At 36.1% G+C, this 14,852-nt stretch overlaps 1 protein-coding gene across 3 annotated transcripts in view; it reads right to left on the bottom strand.

Annotated features, from left to right (window-relative positions):
* The window catches only part of C9H4orf17 (chromosome 9 C4orf17 homolog), a 33,530-nt gene that overhangs the window by 6,750 nt on the left and 11,928 nt on the right, over positions 1–14,852 (bottom strand). For all 3 annotated transcript variants that reach the window (XM_030818454.1, XM_030818456.1, XM_030818455.1), the window contains exons 3-5: positions 11,712–11,921; positions 9,840–9,904; positions 4,465–4,608 (exon numbers count right to left, since the gene is read on the bottom strand). In XM_030818454.1, the coding sequence (XP_030674314.1) occupies positions 4,465–4,608; positions 9,840–9,904; positions 11,712–11,921 (419 nt within the window). The remainder of the gene's footprint in view (positions 1–4,464; positions 4,609–9,839; positions 9,905–11,711; positions 11,922–14,852) is intronic.

The raw sequence follows: 14,852 nt of genomic DNA, 5'->3' as shown, positions 1-14,852 counted from the left end.
CTATTCACAATAGCAAAGACATGGAATCAACCTAAATGCCCAACGATAGACTGGATAAAGAAAATGTGATACATATACACCATGGAATACTATGCAGCCATAAAAAGGAATGAGATCATGTCTTGCAAGGACATGGATGGAGGTGGAAGCTATTATCCTAGCAACTAATGAAGGAACAGAAAACCAAACACCACATGTTCTCACTTATAAGTGGGAGCTGAACAATGAGCACACATGGACATATGGTGGGGAACAACACACACTGGGGCCTGTCAGGGGGTGTTGGGGGAGAGGGAGAGCATCAGGAAGAATAGCTAATGGATGCTTGGCATAATACTTAGGTGATGGGATATCTGTGTAGCAAACCACCAGGGCATACGTTTACCTCTGTAACAAACCTGCACATCCTGCACATGTACCCCAGAACTTAAAAGTTGAGGGAAAAAATAGTGTTTTGTTCTTGAACGTAATTAATATATTGGCAAGTGAACTTGATGTCTTGAAATTTTATTTTAGGATTTGAGAATCTAGCCTAGAGTAGCCTCTATTGCAGGGCTATTTTTAAGGTGTAACTTTTCTGGGGTCTGAATTGAAGTCCTGGTATGTTCTGCAAGGTATCTTCACTCTGGTGGGGTCTTTTAAAGGTTTCTTAGAACTCCAGCAACTCTAAGCTCTGTGATACCTCCCATTAGCTCTCCTTGACAGGTCTCAGAATCACCCTGTACATGTGAGGCTTCATATTGGACTGAACACTTAATGGTACCCCTAAATTTCTGGAGCTCATTCTCTGCACAGATTTGTCTTCTTCAGATCTTACTTTGCAAATTCCAGCCACCTCAGCATCCCCAAATACTAAACTCTATTTTCTGTACCTAGTGAAGCTGCTGCTCTCTGTTCAGGCTCCACTTCTCTGTGTCATGATTAGGCATGTGCCCCAGGCAGAAGTCTGGGTTGAATATGAAAATAACCCCAATTGTTTCTCTTCTCTCAATGGTCCAATCTGTAGTGTCTGTTGCCCAGTACCTGAAAGTCGTTTCTGTATATATTTTGCTGAATTATATAGTTTTTTACATCAGGAGATTAAGCGTTGAGCCTAATCTATCATTTTGGAAGCAGAGTTCCTTGCTTGCAACTTTGTCACCCCTTTTCTCCTCAAATTAATCTGCATATTGTATCCAGAGTGATTTTTCTAAAGTACAGTTGTAACTATGTAATTCTTATACTTACAAAGTAATTCAGTATGATTTAGTGCTTAAAAATCTTTATTGGCTTCCCACACCCCTTGGGATGAAATCTGGACACCTTGATAGGGCTTATAAAGTACTACATTATCCAGTCTCTTCCTAAGTCTCCAGCCCCATCTCTTGCCACTTTCTCCATCCACTGTCTGCATCAACCATATTAATTGTTGTTCGTTGTTTTAAATAAGCAATGCTCTCACTCCTTAGTCTTAAGATACGAAGGTCATTTGACTGGGAAAGATCTCTTCCATACTTCTCTTTATCTTCTAATTATATCCTAAACATTCTTTAGGTCCCTTTCTCCTTGAAGGCTCTCCGAGCTACAAAGTCTCCTGGTACATGTTCTTATAACAGCTGCACTATTACTTCATAAGCTCTATGAATGAAGAAATTGATTGTATCCTCATACTCTAGTATTTTGTAGTTCGGCATTAAATATTTACAGAATAAATAAGATGCGTTTGGTCGACTTTTCTTTTTAAATTTGAGACTCAGCAGGTACATGTGCATGTTTGTTACATGGCTATATTGAATAATGCTGAGCTTTGGGCTTCAGTTGAATCCATCACGCAAATAGTGAACAGAGTTCCTGATAGTTTTTCATTCTTTGCTTTCCTTCCTTCCTCCTACCTTTTGGAGTTTTCCCAGTGTCTATTGTTCCCATCTTTATGTCTACATGTACCCAGTGTTTAGCTCCCCTTTACTGGTGAGAATATGCGGTATTTGGTTGTCTGTTTCTGTATTTATTGACTTAGAATAATGACCTCTAGCTGCATCCATGTTGCTGCAAAATGAATTATTCCATATTTTATGGCTGTGTAGTATTCCATGGTGTATATGTACCACCTTTTCTTTATCCAATTCATCACTGATGGGCACTGAGGTTGATTCCATGTCTTTGCTATTGTGAATATTGCTGTGATAAACATGCCAGTGCAGGTCTTTTTATCTTTTAGAACAATTTATTTTCCTTTGGGTATATACCCAGTAATGGAACTGCTGGTTTGAATGGCAACTCTATTTATAGTTCTTTGAGAACTCTCCAAACTGCTTTCCACAGGGGCTGAACTAATTTATAGTCCCACCAACAGTTTATAAGAGTTTGGCAGACATTTTGGTGTTATGTCTATAAAGATCTTTGGAAGGAAGGCTTGAAACAAGGTGCTAATAGACATGGAATTATGTTTCTCTTTCCTTTTAAAGTAATAATCATGAAACTGCATACCTTTCACACATACCCCTGCAAAAACATTTCCTGATTTCACAGCCCATTTAGAGTTACTCAATGAATAGTAGGAAATTAGAAAATATTCCACTTTTTTTTGTAGGAAACATGGAAGAATAGAATGCCTCCAAGATGAGCAATATTTCTGGGGCTCTTTTATACAAGCCAAAAAAACCTTGATAAAACCTACTTTATCGATTTATTCCCTCTCTGTTCATTTATTTAGCAAATAGTCAACAACTGTTTGGCAAAATACCATTGTCTGTGTGCCAGTTAATATTTTTCAAGCGAAGTGGTGAGTGCTAAGAAATCAGTTGTGAACAAGGCAGACAAGATCCCTGCCTTCAAAGAGTTTATATTTTAGCGAGTTTTATATCAGCCAATGTCCAGCTAAGTTGATTTTTGTAAGATGGAAGATGCTTTTGAGAGGAGGGCTCTTTCACAGATGCCCAGAAAGCCAGCTCTATAGGATCATGCAGTTCTATTGATATGCCCAAGGAAGGATGACAGTCTTACTAAAACTGCATTCAGCTTAGGGATTATTTGAGTTGAGAACTATGTATTTAGCTGATTTTCTACAGTTATCCTTTTGATCTTGAGTTCACTTTTCCTTTTAATTTATTTATTCAATATCCAACAAATACTTATCTAACAATTACTGGGTGTCTAGCACTCACCTAGGCACTGAAGATTAAGCAGTAGCAAAGGCAGACAAGTGTGAGATGTTACACGATTTAAATTTTAGTGGGAGTGGGGCAAGGAGAGAGATAAAATATTGAACTAAATAAATGTCTGAACATACATATATAGCATATTTATGCAAAAAAATAACAAAGGGTAATGGGATATAGAGTGACTGGATAGCTACTTCAGATTTGATGGTTAGAGAAAGTATTTCCGAGTAAGCAATACTTAAACTGAGACCTCAATGAGCAGGTGATCACTGAGCCAATAAAGAGAAAGATAATTCTTAGAGGAAAGCTCTTAAGGTGAGAATGAGAAAATTATAGAAAGATCAAAGTGGCCAGAGTGTAGCAGGTGAAACAGTGATTCTGAAAACTCTGTATAATATAAAGTCTTTAGCCAGAATCATCAGGAAATAATGTATAAACATAAGTCAAATATGTAAATACTCTCCCTCCTATACATTTCCTTTTATTCTCCTTCTCAAGTTTAATTATCAGCATAAATTATTACACCAAGGTCACTATCATACTCTGTGCTCTACTTTTAAAATACTTCTTTGTTAGGCTTATTCAATAACCATCTCTACAACATGCTCTGTTATTTGTAATTACAACTACAGACACTGATTACTTAAAATTCCAATTAGAGGCATCATTACAATCTTTTAACCCTTAGTTCATTGTAGTGGGGCTGACGGTGGTTCAATATGGAGATTACCAAAGAGATTAAAAGAAGGAAAAAAATGGCAGATGACAAACATCAGCTGACTGATGTATTCTTGATTTTATATCATTCTCAGAAATAACTGTGGCTGGGGAGGGCCTTTCAGAAAGCTCATATGACATATTACTATTAATATAACTAAGTTTATAACCCCAGACAGAGAAAGTTTGAAGACATAGTTTTGCAAAGAAAAGAGGAAGAGATGAATGTTGATTGGAGGAATCTATGTTTTAAAATATGAGAAGTAAATGTATAGATTGCAGCAAGACATTAAGAGTAGTGTCTCTCAAGTATTAGAAAGATGATAACGAAAGATGGAAAGAATAGGGCTAGGTTTATGTGATAAACACCAAGCTTTTCATTATGTCTGAATCAAAGATTGTGTTTATCTGAGAGTGGCAAGATTCCAAGGGAAAGTAAGACTGGAAATGAAAATAGGAGTATGCCTTGGATTTCAGGCTAAGCAGTCTTAAATCAATTCAGTTATCAGTAAGGAATCATTTAAGAGTTTTAAGGATGCTAGTGGTATAAAATTTTTGGATATTCATGCCGTTTCCAACTTATGGATTTGATAAACCTGATACTTACTTTTATTTCCTGATCCAGATAGTTTGGTATGCAAATGGTGTTTGCTTTCACATCATTCTTGGTACTTGTCATCCCTGAAGAAGAGCAGCCAGGAGTAGAGCATGCCTTTGGAGGTGATGGTGGCCTTTTGGCCTTAATTTCTTCCTAAATCAAAGGTATAATATAACCAATATACATTTGCACCCACCTATATTTTCTATGAAAATTCAATGTAAAATGAATGGGAAATATTGTGGTTAATAAGAGAGATAATGAAAGTAAAAAAAAGGTTAGTTTTATCTTAAGCTATCAAATATTTATATTTGGAGACAAAACAAATAGTGATATCTTATTAACTTTTGATTAAATTATTTTAAACTCTTGGCTAAATAACAAGATAACAAATTTGTAATATGCAATGTATAACCTTTTATATCAGATAGCAGCCAACTCATGACACATGAGATTTGCGGTTAAGTTGGGAAGATTTCCCTTTTATGACCAGGAAAAGATAGCTGAGAGGTTTTATGCTTTGTCTGTGAAGCAACTACATGATGCAAATTGCTACTTCCTTGCTCCAAGTAACAGCTAACAGCTGGAGAGTCAGAAAGGGAAACTAAATTTCTTCCCTTGATCAGTTGGAAGGGAAATAGAAAGGTTATTTTCTCGTTCTGGGAGGTAAATATACAGTTTGCAATTTTAAAAAATTAAAAGGTTCTGGGAGCTTTAAGTCCATGAAGAGTTACAGAAGCCTTAGATCCATGTGCCTGTTCCAGGAAAGGCTTTCTACCCTTCAGAAGTGACTGATTTATAATAACACATAGAACCTAGTGCCTAAATGAGTCAACAATCTGGGATTTTGATGATTGGAATTGATAAAACAATATTTAACTTTATGTTTAGTAAAAATAAATCTACAGTATATTTGAGGCATTCTTTTTTTAAGTTTATTATACAGATTCCTTTATGGAAAAATAGTAACACAGTAAGTCCTTAATGTTGTTGATAGCTCTTAGAAACTGACTTTACGTGAGATGACATATAACAAATCCAATTTTTTTTTCTCATCCACTGATATGATTGGCTCTGTGCCCCTCCCAAATCTCACCTTGAATTGTGATAATCCCCACGTGTCAAGGGCAGGACCTGGTGGAGTTAATTGAATCATGGGGTCAGGTTCCCCCATACTGTTCCCATGAAAGTGAGTTCTCATGAGATCTGATGGTTTTTATAAGTGGCCTCCCCCTTTACTTGGCTCTCGCTTCTCTTGCCTGCTGCCATGTAAGACATGCCAGTTTTGCCTTCTGCTATGATTGTAAGTTTCCTGACTCCTACCTAGCCATGCAGAACTGTGAGTCAACTAAACCTCTTTTCCTTATAAATTACCCAGTCTTGGATATGTCACACAAATAAAGTCCAGCAATTGAGTCATGAGTCAAAGAAGAAATAATAATGAGAATTAGAAAATACACTGAACTCAGTGAAAATGGTATGTACAAAAATTGTGAGAGTGGCTAAAGCAATCTTCAGAGGGGAATTTATAGCTTTAAAATACATATATCAGAAAGATAAAATGAATTAGAAAGAGAGCAATAAGATAAAGTATGTAATAGAAAGAGAAAACTAATAACAGCAGAAATTAATAAAATAGAAAATATACAACATAGAGAATCAAAAAATGAAAATCAATTCTTTGATATACTAATAAAATCAATAAAATTATTGAATAAACTTCTGTTAAAAATTATAAACTTCTTTTAATTGAGAAAAACAAAGACACAAATTAACACAACTAATATGTAAAAGCGTACTTCTTACAGAACCAGCAGATATTTTTAAAAGAATATAAGGATATTATGCATAACTTTGTCAATAAATCTGAATTTAGATTGAATAAACAACTTTTAGAAAAGAACATATTACCAAAAACTGATTCAAGGAGAAATAGAAAATCCGAACAGTTTTATAACAAAATAGATTTTAAAGCAAAGAATAGTGTCAGGGATGAAGAGAGTAACTTCATAATGATAAAAAGATCATTTTATCAAGAAGACATAGCAAACCTAAACAGTTTTATGCCTAGTAAGAGAGCTTCAAAATACATGATTAAAAACTGGTAGAAATGGAAAGAGAAATTTAAAAATCCACAATTATAATCAGCGATTTCAACACCTCTCCCTCAATAATTGGCAGAAAAAGTAGCCAATCAGTAAGGCTATAGAACAAGGGTCCCCAAATCCCTGGACCACAACCTGCCGCACAGCAGAACGTGAGCCGTGGGAGGGCAAGTGAGCATTACCGCCTGAGTTCTGCCTCCTGTCAGATCAGCAGCGGCATTAGATTCTCATAGGAGTGCAAACCCTATTGTGAACTGCACATGCAAGGAATGTAGGTTGTGTGCTCCTTATGAGAATGGAACACCTGATGATCTGAGGTGGAACAATTTCATCCTGAAACCATTCCCCCCACCCCACCATAGGTCTGTAGAAAAACAGTCTTCCAAAAAAGTTTGGGAGCTGCTGCTGTAGAAGACTTGAACAACAGTATCACCTAACTTGACCTAATTGATATTTATATTGCGCTCTACCAAACAACAGCAGAGTGAATATTTGTTTCACGGGTACATGAAAAATTTATTAAAGTCAACAATATTCTAGGCCATATAACAAGTCTCAATAAATTTAAAACATTACAAAGTATACAAAGTGTGTTCTCTGACTACAATGGGATTAAATTGGAATTAATAACATAAAGATATCCGGAAAATCCCCCAAATATTTAGAAAGTAAATAATATGATTTTGAATAACCCATGGGTGAAAGAAGAAATTGAAAAGGATATTAGGAAGTATTTTGAACATAACGAAAATGAAAAGTCAACACAGTAAAATTGGGGGATGCAGCCAAAGTAATGCTTATAGGAAAAATGTAATAATAAATGCTTATATTAGAAAAAAAAGGCTCAAATCAATGACCTAAGATTTTACCTTCTATAAAGATAGGAGCCAAAGTCAATGAAATGGAAACACAAAAGCAAAACAATAGAGATACTCAATGAACTGGAATACTGATTCTTTAAAATGATCAATAAAACTCACAAACCTCTAGCTAGACACATCAGGAAAAAAACAAGACACGAATTGCCAAAATCAGGAATGAGAGAACAAACATTAAACATTATAAAATAATAAAAGGAATATTTCACGAAAAACTTTATATCAGTAAGTCAACAACTTAGATGAAATGGACATATTCTTTGCGAAATACAAACTACCAATGCTGGCTAAAGAAGAAACAGACAACCCAAATAGCCTATATCTATAAAAAAAAAAAAGAAATTGAATTTGTAGTTAAAAACCTTGACTCAAAGGAAATATCAAGCCTAATATTTTACTGAAGATTTCTACTAAACTTCTAAGGAAGAATTAATATCCATTCTACATAAAATCTTCCAGAATATTAAACAGGAATTCCCAACTTATTCTATAAAGCCAGCATTATGCTGATATTAAAACCAGAAAAAGACTTTATAAGAAAACTACAAACAAATATTCCTCACAGACACAAGAATGCTAAACATTTTTAATGAAATTTTAGTGTATGACAAGGATAATACATCATGACCAAGTGAAGTTTTTACTGGATATGCAAGGTTGGTTCAAATTTGAAACTTAGCCAATGTAATTCACTATATTAACAGACTAAAAAAGAAAAATCATTGGATCATCTCAGCTAGATACTGAAACAGCATTTGGCAAAATACATCTCTCCCCATTTCTGTTAAAATTCTTAGCACACTAGGAATGGAAGGGAACTTTCTCAGCCATATAAAGGGCATCCACTAATAAAGTAAATGAACATAATATTTAATGGTGAAAGTCTGAATGCTTTCCTCCTATGATCAGGTACAAGGCAAGGATGTCTGCCCTCATCATTTCTATTCAACATTGTACTAGAGGTTCTAGCCATTGCAATAAAGCACAATACAGAGATACACAGCATGCAGATGCGAAACTATGATGGAAAAAATTATAAATTTTTTAAAGACACTTATCAAAAAAAGAGCAAGCCTCAGACTGGAAGAAAATATTTGCAAAAACATGCATGTAACAACATATTTAATCTAGAATATATGAAGAACTTTTACAACATTATAATAAAAAAGTCAACAACCAATTTTTTTTTTTTTGAAACGGAATTTTGCTCTGTCACCAGGCTGCAGTGCAGTGGCACCATCTCGGCTCACTGCAACCTCCTCCACCTCCCAGATTCAAGCAATTCCCCTGCCTCAGCCTCCCAATAGCTGGGACTACAGGTGCGTACCACCACGCCCGACTAATTTTTTTTGTATTTTAGTAGAGACAGGGTTTCACCATGTTGGCCAGGATGGTCTCGATCTCCTAACCTCATGATCTGCCTGCCTGGGCCTCCCAAAGTGCTGGGATTACAGGTGTGAGCCACTACACCTGGCCAACAACCCAATTTAAGAAGTGGACAAAAGATCTAACAATATGTTTCCCATAAAAAGATATATACGTGGCAAGTAAGAATTTGAAAAAATGTCAACTTCATGAAGAAAATGCAAATTAAAACCACAATAAGATACTACTACATACCCACTAGCTTGGCTAAAAATAAAAAGACTGACCATTCTAAGCTTGGGGAAGACGTGGAGGAAAAAACTCATACACTGCTGGTGGGAATGTAAAATGGGACAATCATTTTGGAAAACAATTTGGCTATTTCTTAGAAACTTAAACATACAACTACCATAAGACACAGTTATTTCACTCATAGGAATTATCCAAGAGAAAAGAAAGTATATATCCAAACAAAGACTTGTAGACAAATGTTCATATTAGCTTTGCCAGAAATTGGGAACGACCTAAATGTCCCTCAACAGGTAAATAGATCAACACATTGTAGGATAACCATACAATTGAATACTACTCAGCAATAAAAAGGAATGAACTATTGATGCACATAAAAACATGGATGAATCTTAAAATAATCATGCTGAGTTAAAGAAACCAGATTTTAGAAAGAGAACTCACCATATGACTTTATTTTTATAAAATCCAAAAAAGTCCATGCTAATGTTTAGTGACAGAAAGCAGACGAACATTTGCCTGTGGGAGGGCCAGAATCATGAGAAAACTTTTGGGAGTGATGAGGATGTGCATTCTCTTGACTGCAGTGGTAGTTTCCCAGGTGTGTATTTGTCAAGGCTGATTAAATTGTGCATTTTGAATATGTATATCGTATATTATGTTAATTAGACTTTACTAAAGCTGTAAAAATATTGTGAAACATGGTGACTTTTCGGAAAGGTATGTAAAGAAAAGGAGAGGAACTTATAGAAGTCAAACTAAATAGTGGTAAATAGCTGTTCCTTACCTTTTTAATTACTAAGGGATTCTCACTGGAAGTTTTGAAGCACTCTTTAATTTTTCTACTGGGCTCTGAAATAACGTTGAGGAAAAATGTATTTAGATTAAACTGAAAAAGAATTTATGTCACATGATATATGTGTCAATTGCTGAAATAGATGAGAGTATTTCTGACTTTAAGGTCCATTCAGGAATCTGTTTATAAATATTAGGAAATTTGCAGGTAAATGGCATTATAATAACATAAAGTATTTGCATTTAAAAACTAGTTCTATGCCCAAGATGATGATATAAAAACACAAGGCAAATGCTTTCTTGATCTGGTTAAACTGATTTAAAAAGTCTATATTTTAGGGAGGCCGAGGCGGGCGGATCATGAGGTCAGGAGATTGAGACCATCCTGGCTAACACGGTGAAATCCCGTCTCCACTAAAAAAATACAAAAAAATTAGCCAGGTGTGGTGGCGGGCGCCCATAGTCCCAGCTACTTGGGAGGCTGAAGCAGGAGAATGGCGTGAACCTGGGAGGTGGAGCTTGCAGTGAGCGGAGATTGCACCACTGCACTCCAGGCTGGGTGACAGAACGAGACTCCGTCTCAAAAAAAAAAAAAAGTGTATATTTTAGTATAAGACATATTTTTCTCTGTTTCCTGTCCATATAAATGTCACTTTATCTGATTAAAGAGAATTTTTTTGTTATTTGACCTTTAGGGAGAAAGATGGTTTGTGCTGAATTACAATTACATTCTTTATTTTCTTTCTTCTGTCAGCCTCTCAACCCTACCCATTTCATACTCAGTCATATAACTAAATCCCCCTAAGTTACCCTAAAACCACTTAAAGTTTTACTTAATTTCCCTTTACATTAATTTATAGATAAAAGAAAAAGATGACCTTTTCCCACATCTGCTATAGAAATCTTATTAGGTGGTGACACCTGATTCCCATCAAAGGCCTCTTTCTTGCAAATGCAGTTTTTAAGTTTCTTTGTTCTACAGTATGAAAAGGGACACAAGAAATAAGAGAAAATAAGTGGGCTTTGACTCTTCATTGCTAGCAGAAGGGAGGGAAGAGAAATTCTTGAAAGGATGAAATGAATTAAGTATGAAGACTTTAGAATGGTGTATGTCCACATAGTGAGTACTCTATAATTGACCACTCTTATTGCTATCTTTAGAGATATATTTTACTGCATTATGCCATAATAATTTTCATGTATCCTGACAGTTTTAGTAATAGCATGTAAATTGTATGGGGCAAGAAAAAAAGAACTGGATATAATTTCTACCATGCAGAATCCCTTTCTTCTATTTTACCTTGCTCTTTGGATTTTTCCACATTTTACTTTTGATCAATGCCTTTTTCCTTCAATTCAGTAAAAATTAATTCAATTGTTTACTAAGGACCAGGCACTGTGCTGGGACCTGGGGAGAAAGGAAGGATGGCAAAAACACAGAAAGCAATAACACAGGGCCTGACCTTAAGGAGATGACAGTCTCATGAGGACAATGTAAACATGCAATTTCATTCTTACTGCGTTTCCTGGACTCGATTTTCATCTGACATAGTTTCCCTATCAGTGTTGGAACAACATTCATTTCTGGCATCTTTTAGCTAGTTTTGTAGGGATTAAAGACTAGGACCACACCAAATATGTCTTAGGCACTATTAATAATAATGGTAATAACATTTTTGACATCATTGTGCTACTGAAATGAGATTAGAAGAGTGAAAAAAATTATATAACAAAATTTATGCTCCTCACAGTGAGGAAACTTGATGTAAAAACCACTGCAGCTATTTTAGCATCATATAGACTCCCCATACCCTTGTTTGCAGGAGGCATAAGGAAACATTTCATCAGTTCTAACTCAACTCACCAGAATGAGGCCGTGGAGGCACTTTGGCACTGTTTGGGGCTGGCGACACTCCTCTTACAGGGCTCTCCTGGCCTGCAGTGATGGGTGAGTAACTGCACTTGGCAAATGGTATCCTGTTCTTCTCTAAGTGGTTAGACTGGCCAACTCCCCACAATGTTCCAAATGCATTCTCATCATCATTCACAGTACAGATTGGAATGTTATTCAAGCCTAGGTGAGGAAAGATTAAAAAAAGAGACAGATCAAACAACCAGATTAGATGTTTGGAAGGTTTTCTTTGAATGATCAACAATTTCCCAACCAAATATCGTTAAATGCATGTAAAATGTTGGACTTCAAATTGTATAAACCAAAAAAAAAATTGTATTATGAACCAGTGCAAGGTAGACATTCTTTAAAAGTCAGTGTAGCCAATTACATGCTTCCTTAAAATCTCCTGCCATTTTGTCAGTCTTGAGAGATAGACCACATCATCAATCTTGTTCTGGGATTCAAGTGGAGTAGACTTTCTTCTATCCCGGACAAATCTCTCACTTCCCAAAGCTTGATAATAACTAAGAGGGTTTGTGCTAGCTGTCTTCATGAATGTCAGATTTAAATTTTTTAAAGCATCCAGAATGCCTCAATGTAACTAAGTCTTCTAGAAGAGATACACTGTCTCCTCCTTTGTCCTGGCAGAAGGTAAAAAGCTGTAGGAGCTGGAAATAGGAGACAGGATAAGGTAGATTGTGACAGAAGGAGGAAGGAGAAGTTGGTATAAAAGGAACTCCTTCCTCATATGAGATTTCTGGGTTCAGTCACTCTCCTAAAAATAACTATTCGCTTTTGGCTCAAATATAGGATTTGGTTCAAATAATAAGTTATAGACAGGTTCTCTTTTCAATATCAATGCTAAGTCATGTGGAATTGGACAGCTTAGGAAATGGGGGTGTGCCGGGCATTGCTTTCTGTTAATCAATGAGTTATGACAGGAGGTAAGAGAAGGCTGCATTGTCTTCCCAGAAACTGCCAGGCAAGCTTCTGGATAATGTTTTCTACACTTGCTCATTTTTCCAAATCTCTCTCCAGTACCACTGGTTCACCTTATTCTTAATTGTCTTCTCACATAACATCAAAATCATCTTTGCTGGCAACTCTGTCTGAAATGCGCCCGATCACTGTCTGTCTCCTTATGTGCTTTTATTTTTTTCCACAGCATTTATCACATATCATAATACATCTGTTTGCACATTGCTTTTCTCAGCTGCATTAGAATGTAAGATTAAATTATTTAAGTTATAGATCTTAAATACACAATATGCAATGGTCACAAATTTAAAATCTACTTTTTTTTTTTTTTTTTTTGGAGACAGAGTCTCTCCCTGTCACCCAGGCTGGATTGCAATGGTGCAACCTCCACTCACTGCCACCTCCCCCTCCCAGGTTCAAGCGATTATCCTGCCTCAGCCTCCTGAGTAGCTGGGATTACAGATGTGCGCTACCACGCTTGTCTAATTTTTTGTATCTTTAGTAGAGATGGGGTTTCACCATGTTGGACAGGCTGGTCTCGAACTCCTGACCTTGTAATCCACCCACCTCAGCCTCTCAAAGTGCTGGGATTACAGGCGTGAGCCACCGTGCCTGGCCCCATCTATATCTGAAATACACATTTAAGCTAATGCTTATTAGCTAATTTGGAATATTAGAATATCTAACAAATTAGCTTTGGAATTACAGTTTAAAATGTTAAAATGATTTTACATTTCTGATTTTAAGTAGAACACTATGAAAATATTATTAAGTTGGTAAACAGTAAAGAAATGGCTTAAATAATCTATCTATAAGTATAATTTATTTAACTTACAGGAGTTATTTACAGCTTAGTGAGAATTTGTTAAGTATGTAAAATATTTTTAAAAATCAAGTATATTTAATGAATAAGTGCCATTTAAAGCTTTTAAAGGTATTAACGAAGTTTGTAAATGGGACCAAATGTTAATCAAAGATTCCCCTCCACCAAGAAGTGAGTGTTAAAATTTGCTAGATTTCTAAGGCAGACAAATAATGTTGGAATTGAAAATTTTCTTTCAATTGAACATATATTACTATGAGCATGGCTTTGTGGCAGGAATTAGGGGAGAGTTGAAGCCATAAAAATTAGTCCCTTGCCTGCCAATAGTTTTATAGTATATGATAAGAAAATTTGAAGCAGAATGTGAAATAAAATATAGAAGAGGTATACATCAAGTGCTTTAAAGTATATAAAACCAGAAAAAAAAACTATTCATTTTAATACTATTTGTTTTTCATAGGAAAAAAAAACAGTTTCAATTAAAAATTAAATGTGGGTTGGCTGGGCGTGGTGGCTCATGCCTGTAATCGCAGCACTTTGGGAGGCTGAAGTGGGTGGATCACGAGGTCAGGAGATCGAGACCACCCTGGCTAACACAGTGAAACCCCGTCTCTACTAAAAATACAGAAAAAAAAAATTAGCCAGGCGCGGTGGCGGGCACCTGTAGTCCCAGCTACTCGGGAGGCTGAGGCAGGAGAATGGCATGAACCCGGGAGGCGGAGCTTGCAGTGAGCCGAGATAGCGCCACTGCAGTCTGGCCTGGGCGAAAGAGAGAGATTCTGTCTCAAAAAAAAAAAAAAAAAGAAAATTAAATGTGGGTTTTGAGATTTTTTTCCCACATGTAGGTTGTGAAAAACTGTGCCCTCAGGTTTGGCCAAGATAATGCATTCCAAGGCCCTCTATGACATCTTTACAGTGACATCTGTTTGCTTCCCCTTGGCCTTCATTTTCCTAATCTCCTTTAGGAATATGACTTTGCTCGTCACCTAGCCATTTTTCTTGAATTTGTTTCCCTGCTTCAACCTTCTCTGCTTCTCTCTCTGCCCTGGCCTGTCCCTCATTCCTTCCCACTTTGATGACTGAATCAGTCTTCTAACTGATCTCCCAATGTCTAGTGAGGTCCTGCTCATCTTCCACTTTCTACAATGCAGCTAGAATGATTTTTTGAATGAAATCAATTTATTACTCAGGGACACAGAACTGTGAGACTGCTGATGTAGAATATAAATCCTATTTAAAATCTGTCAGTAACTCTATAATTTTATCTGGATGCAATTTAATCTCCTTTCCTCCCACAATAATTTATCTAG

Source organism: Nomascus leucogenys, chromosome 9 (assembly GCF_006542625.1).
Source record: "Nomascus leucogenys isolate Asia chromosome 9, Asia_NLE_v1, whole genome shotgun sequence".
Taxonomy (NCBI): domain Eukaryota; kingdom Metazoa; phylum Chordata; class Mammalia; order Primates; family Hylobatidae; genus Nomascus; species Nomascus leucogenys.
This window is presented reverse-complemented; position numbering and strand designations above follow the sequence as displayed.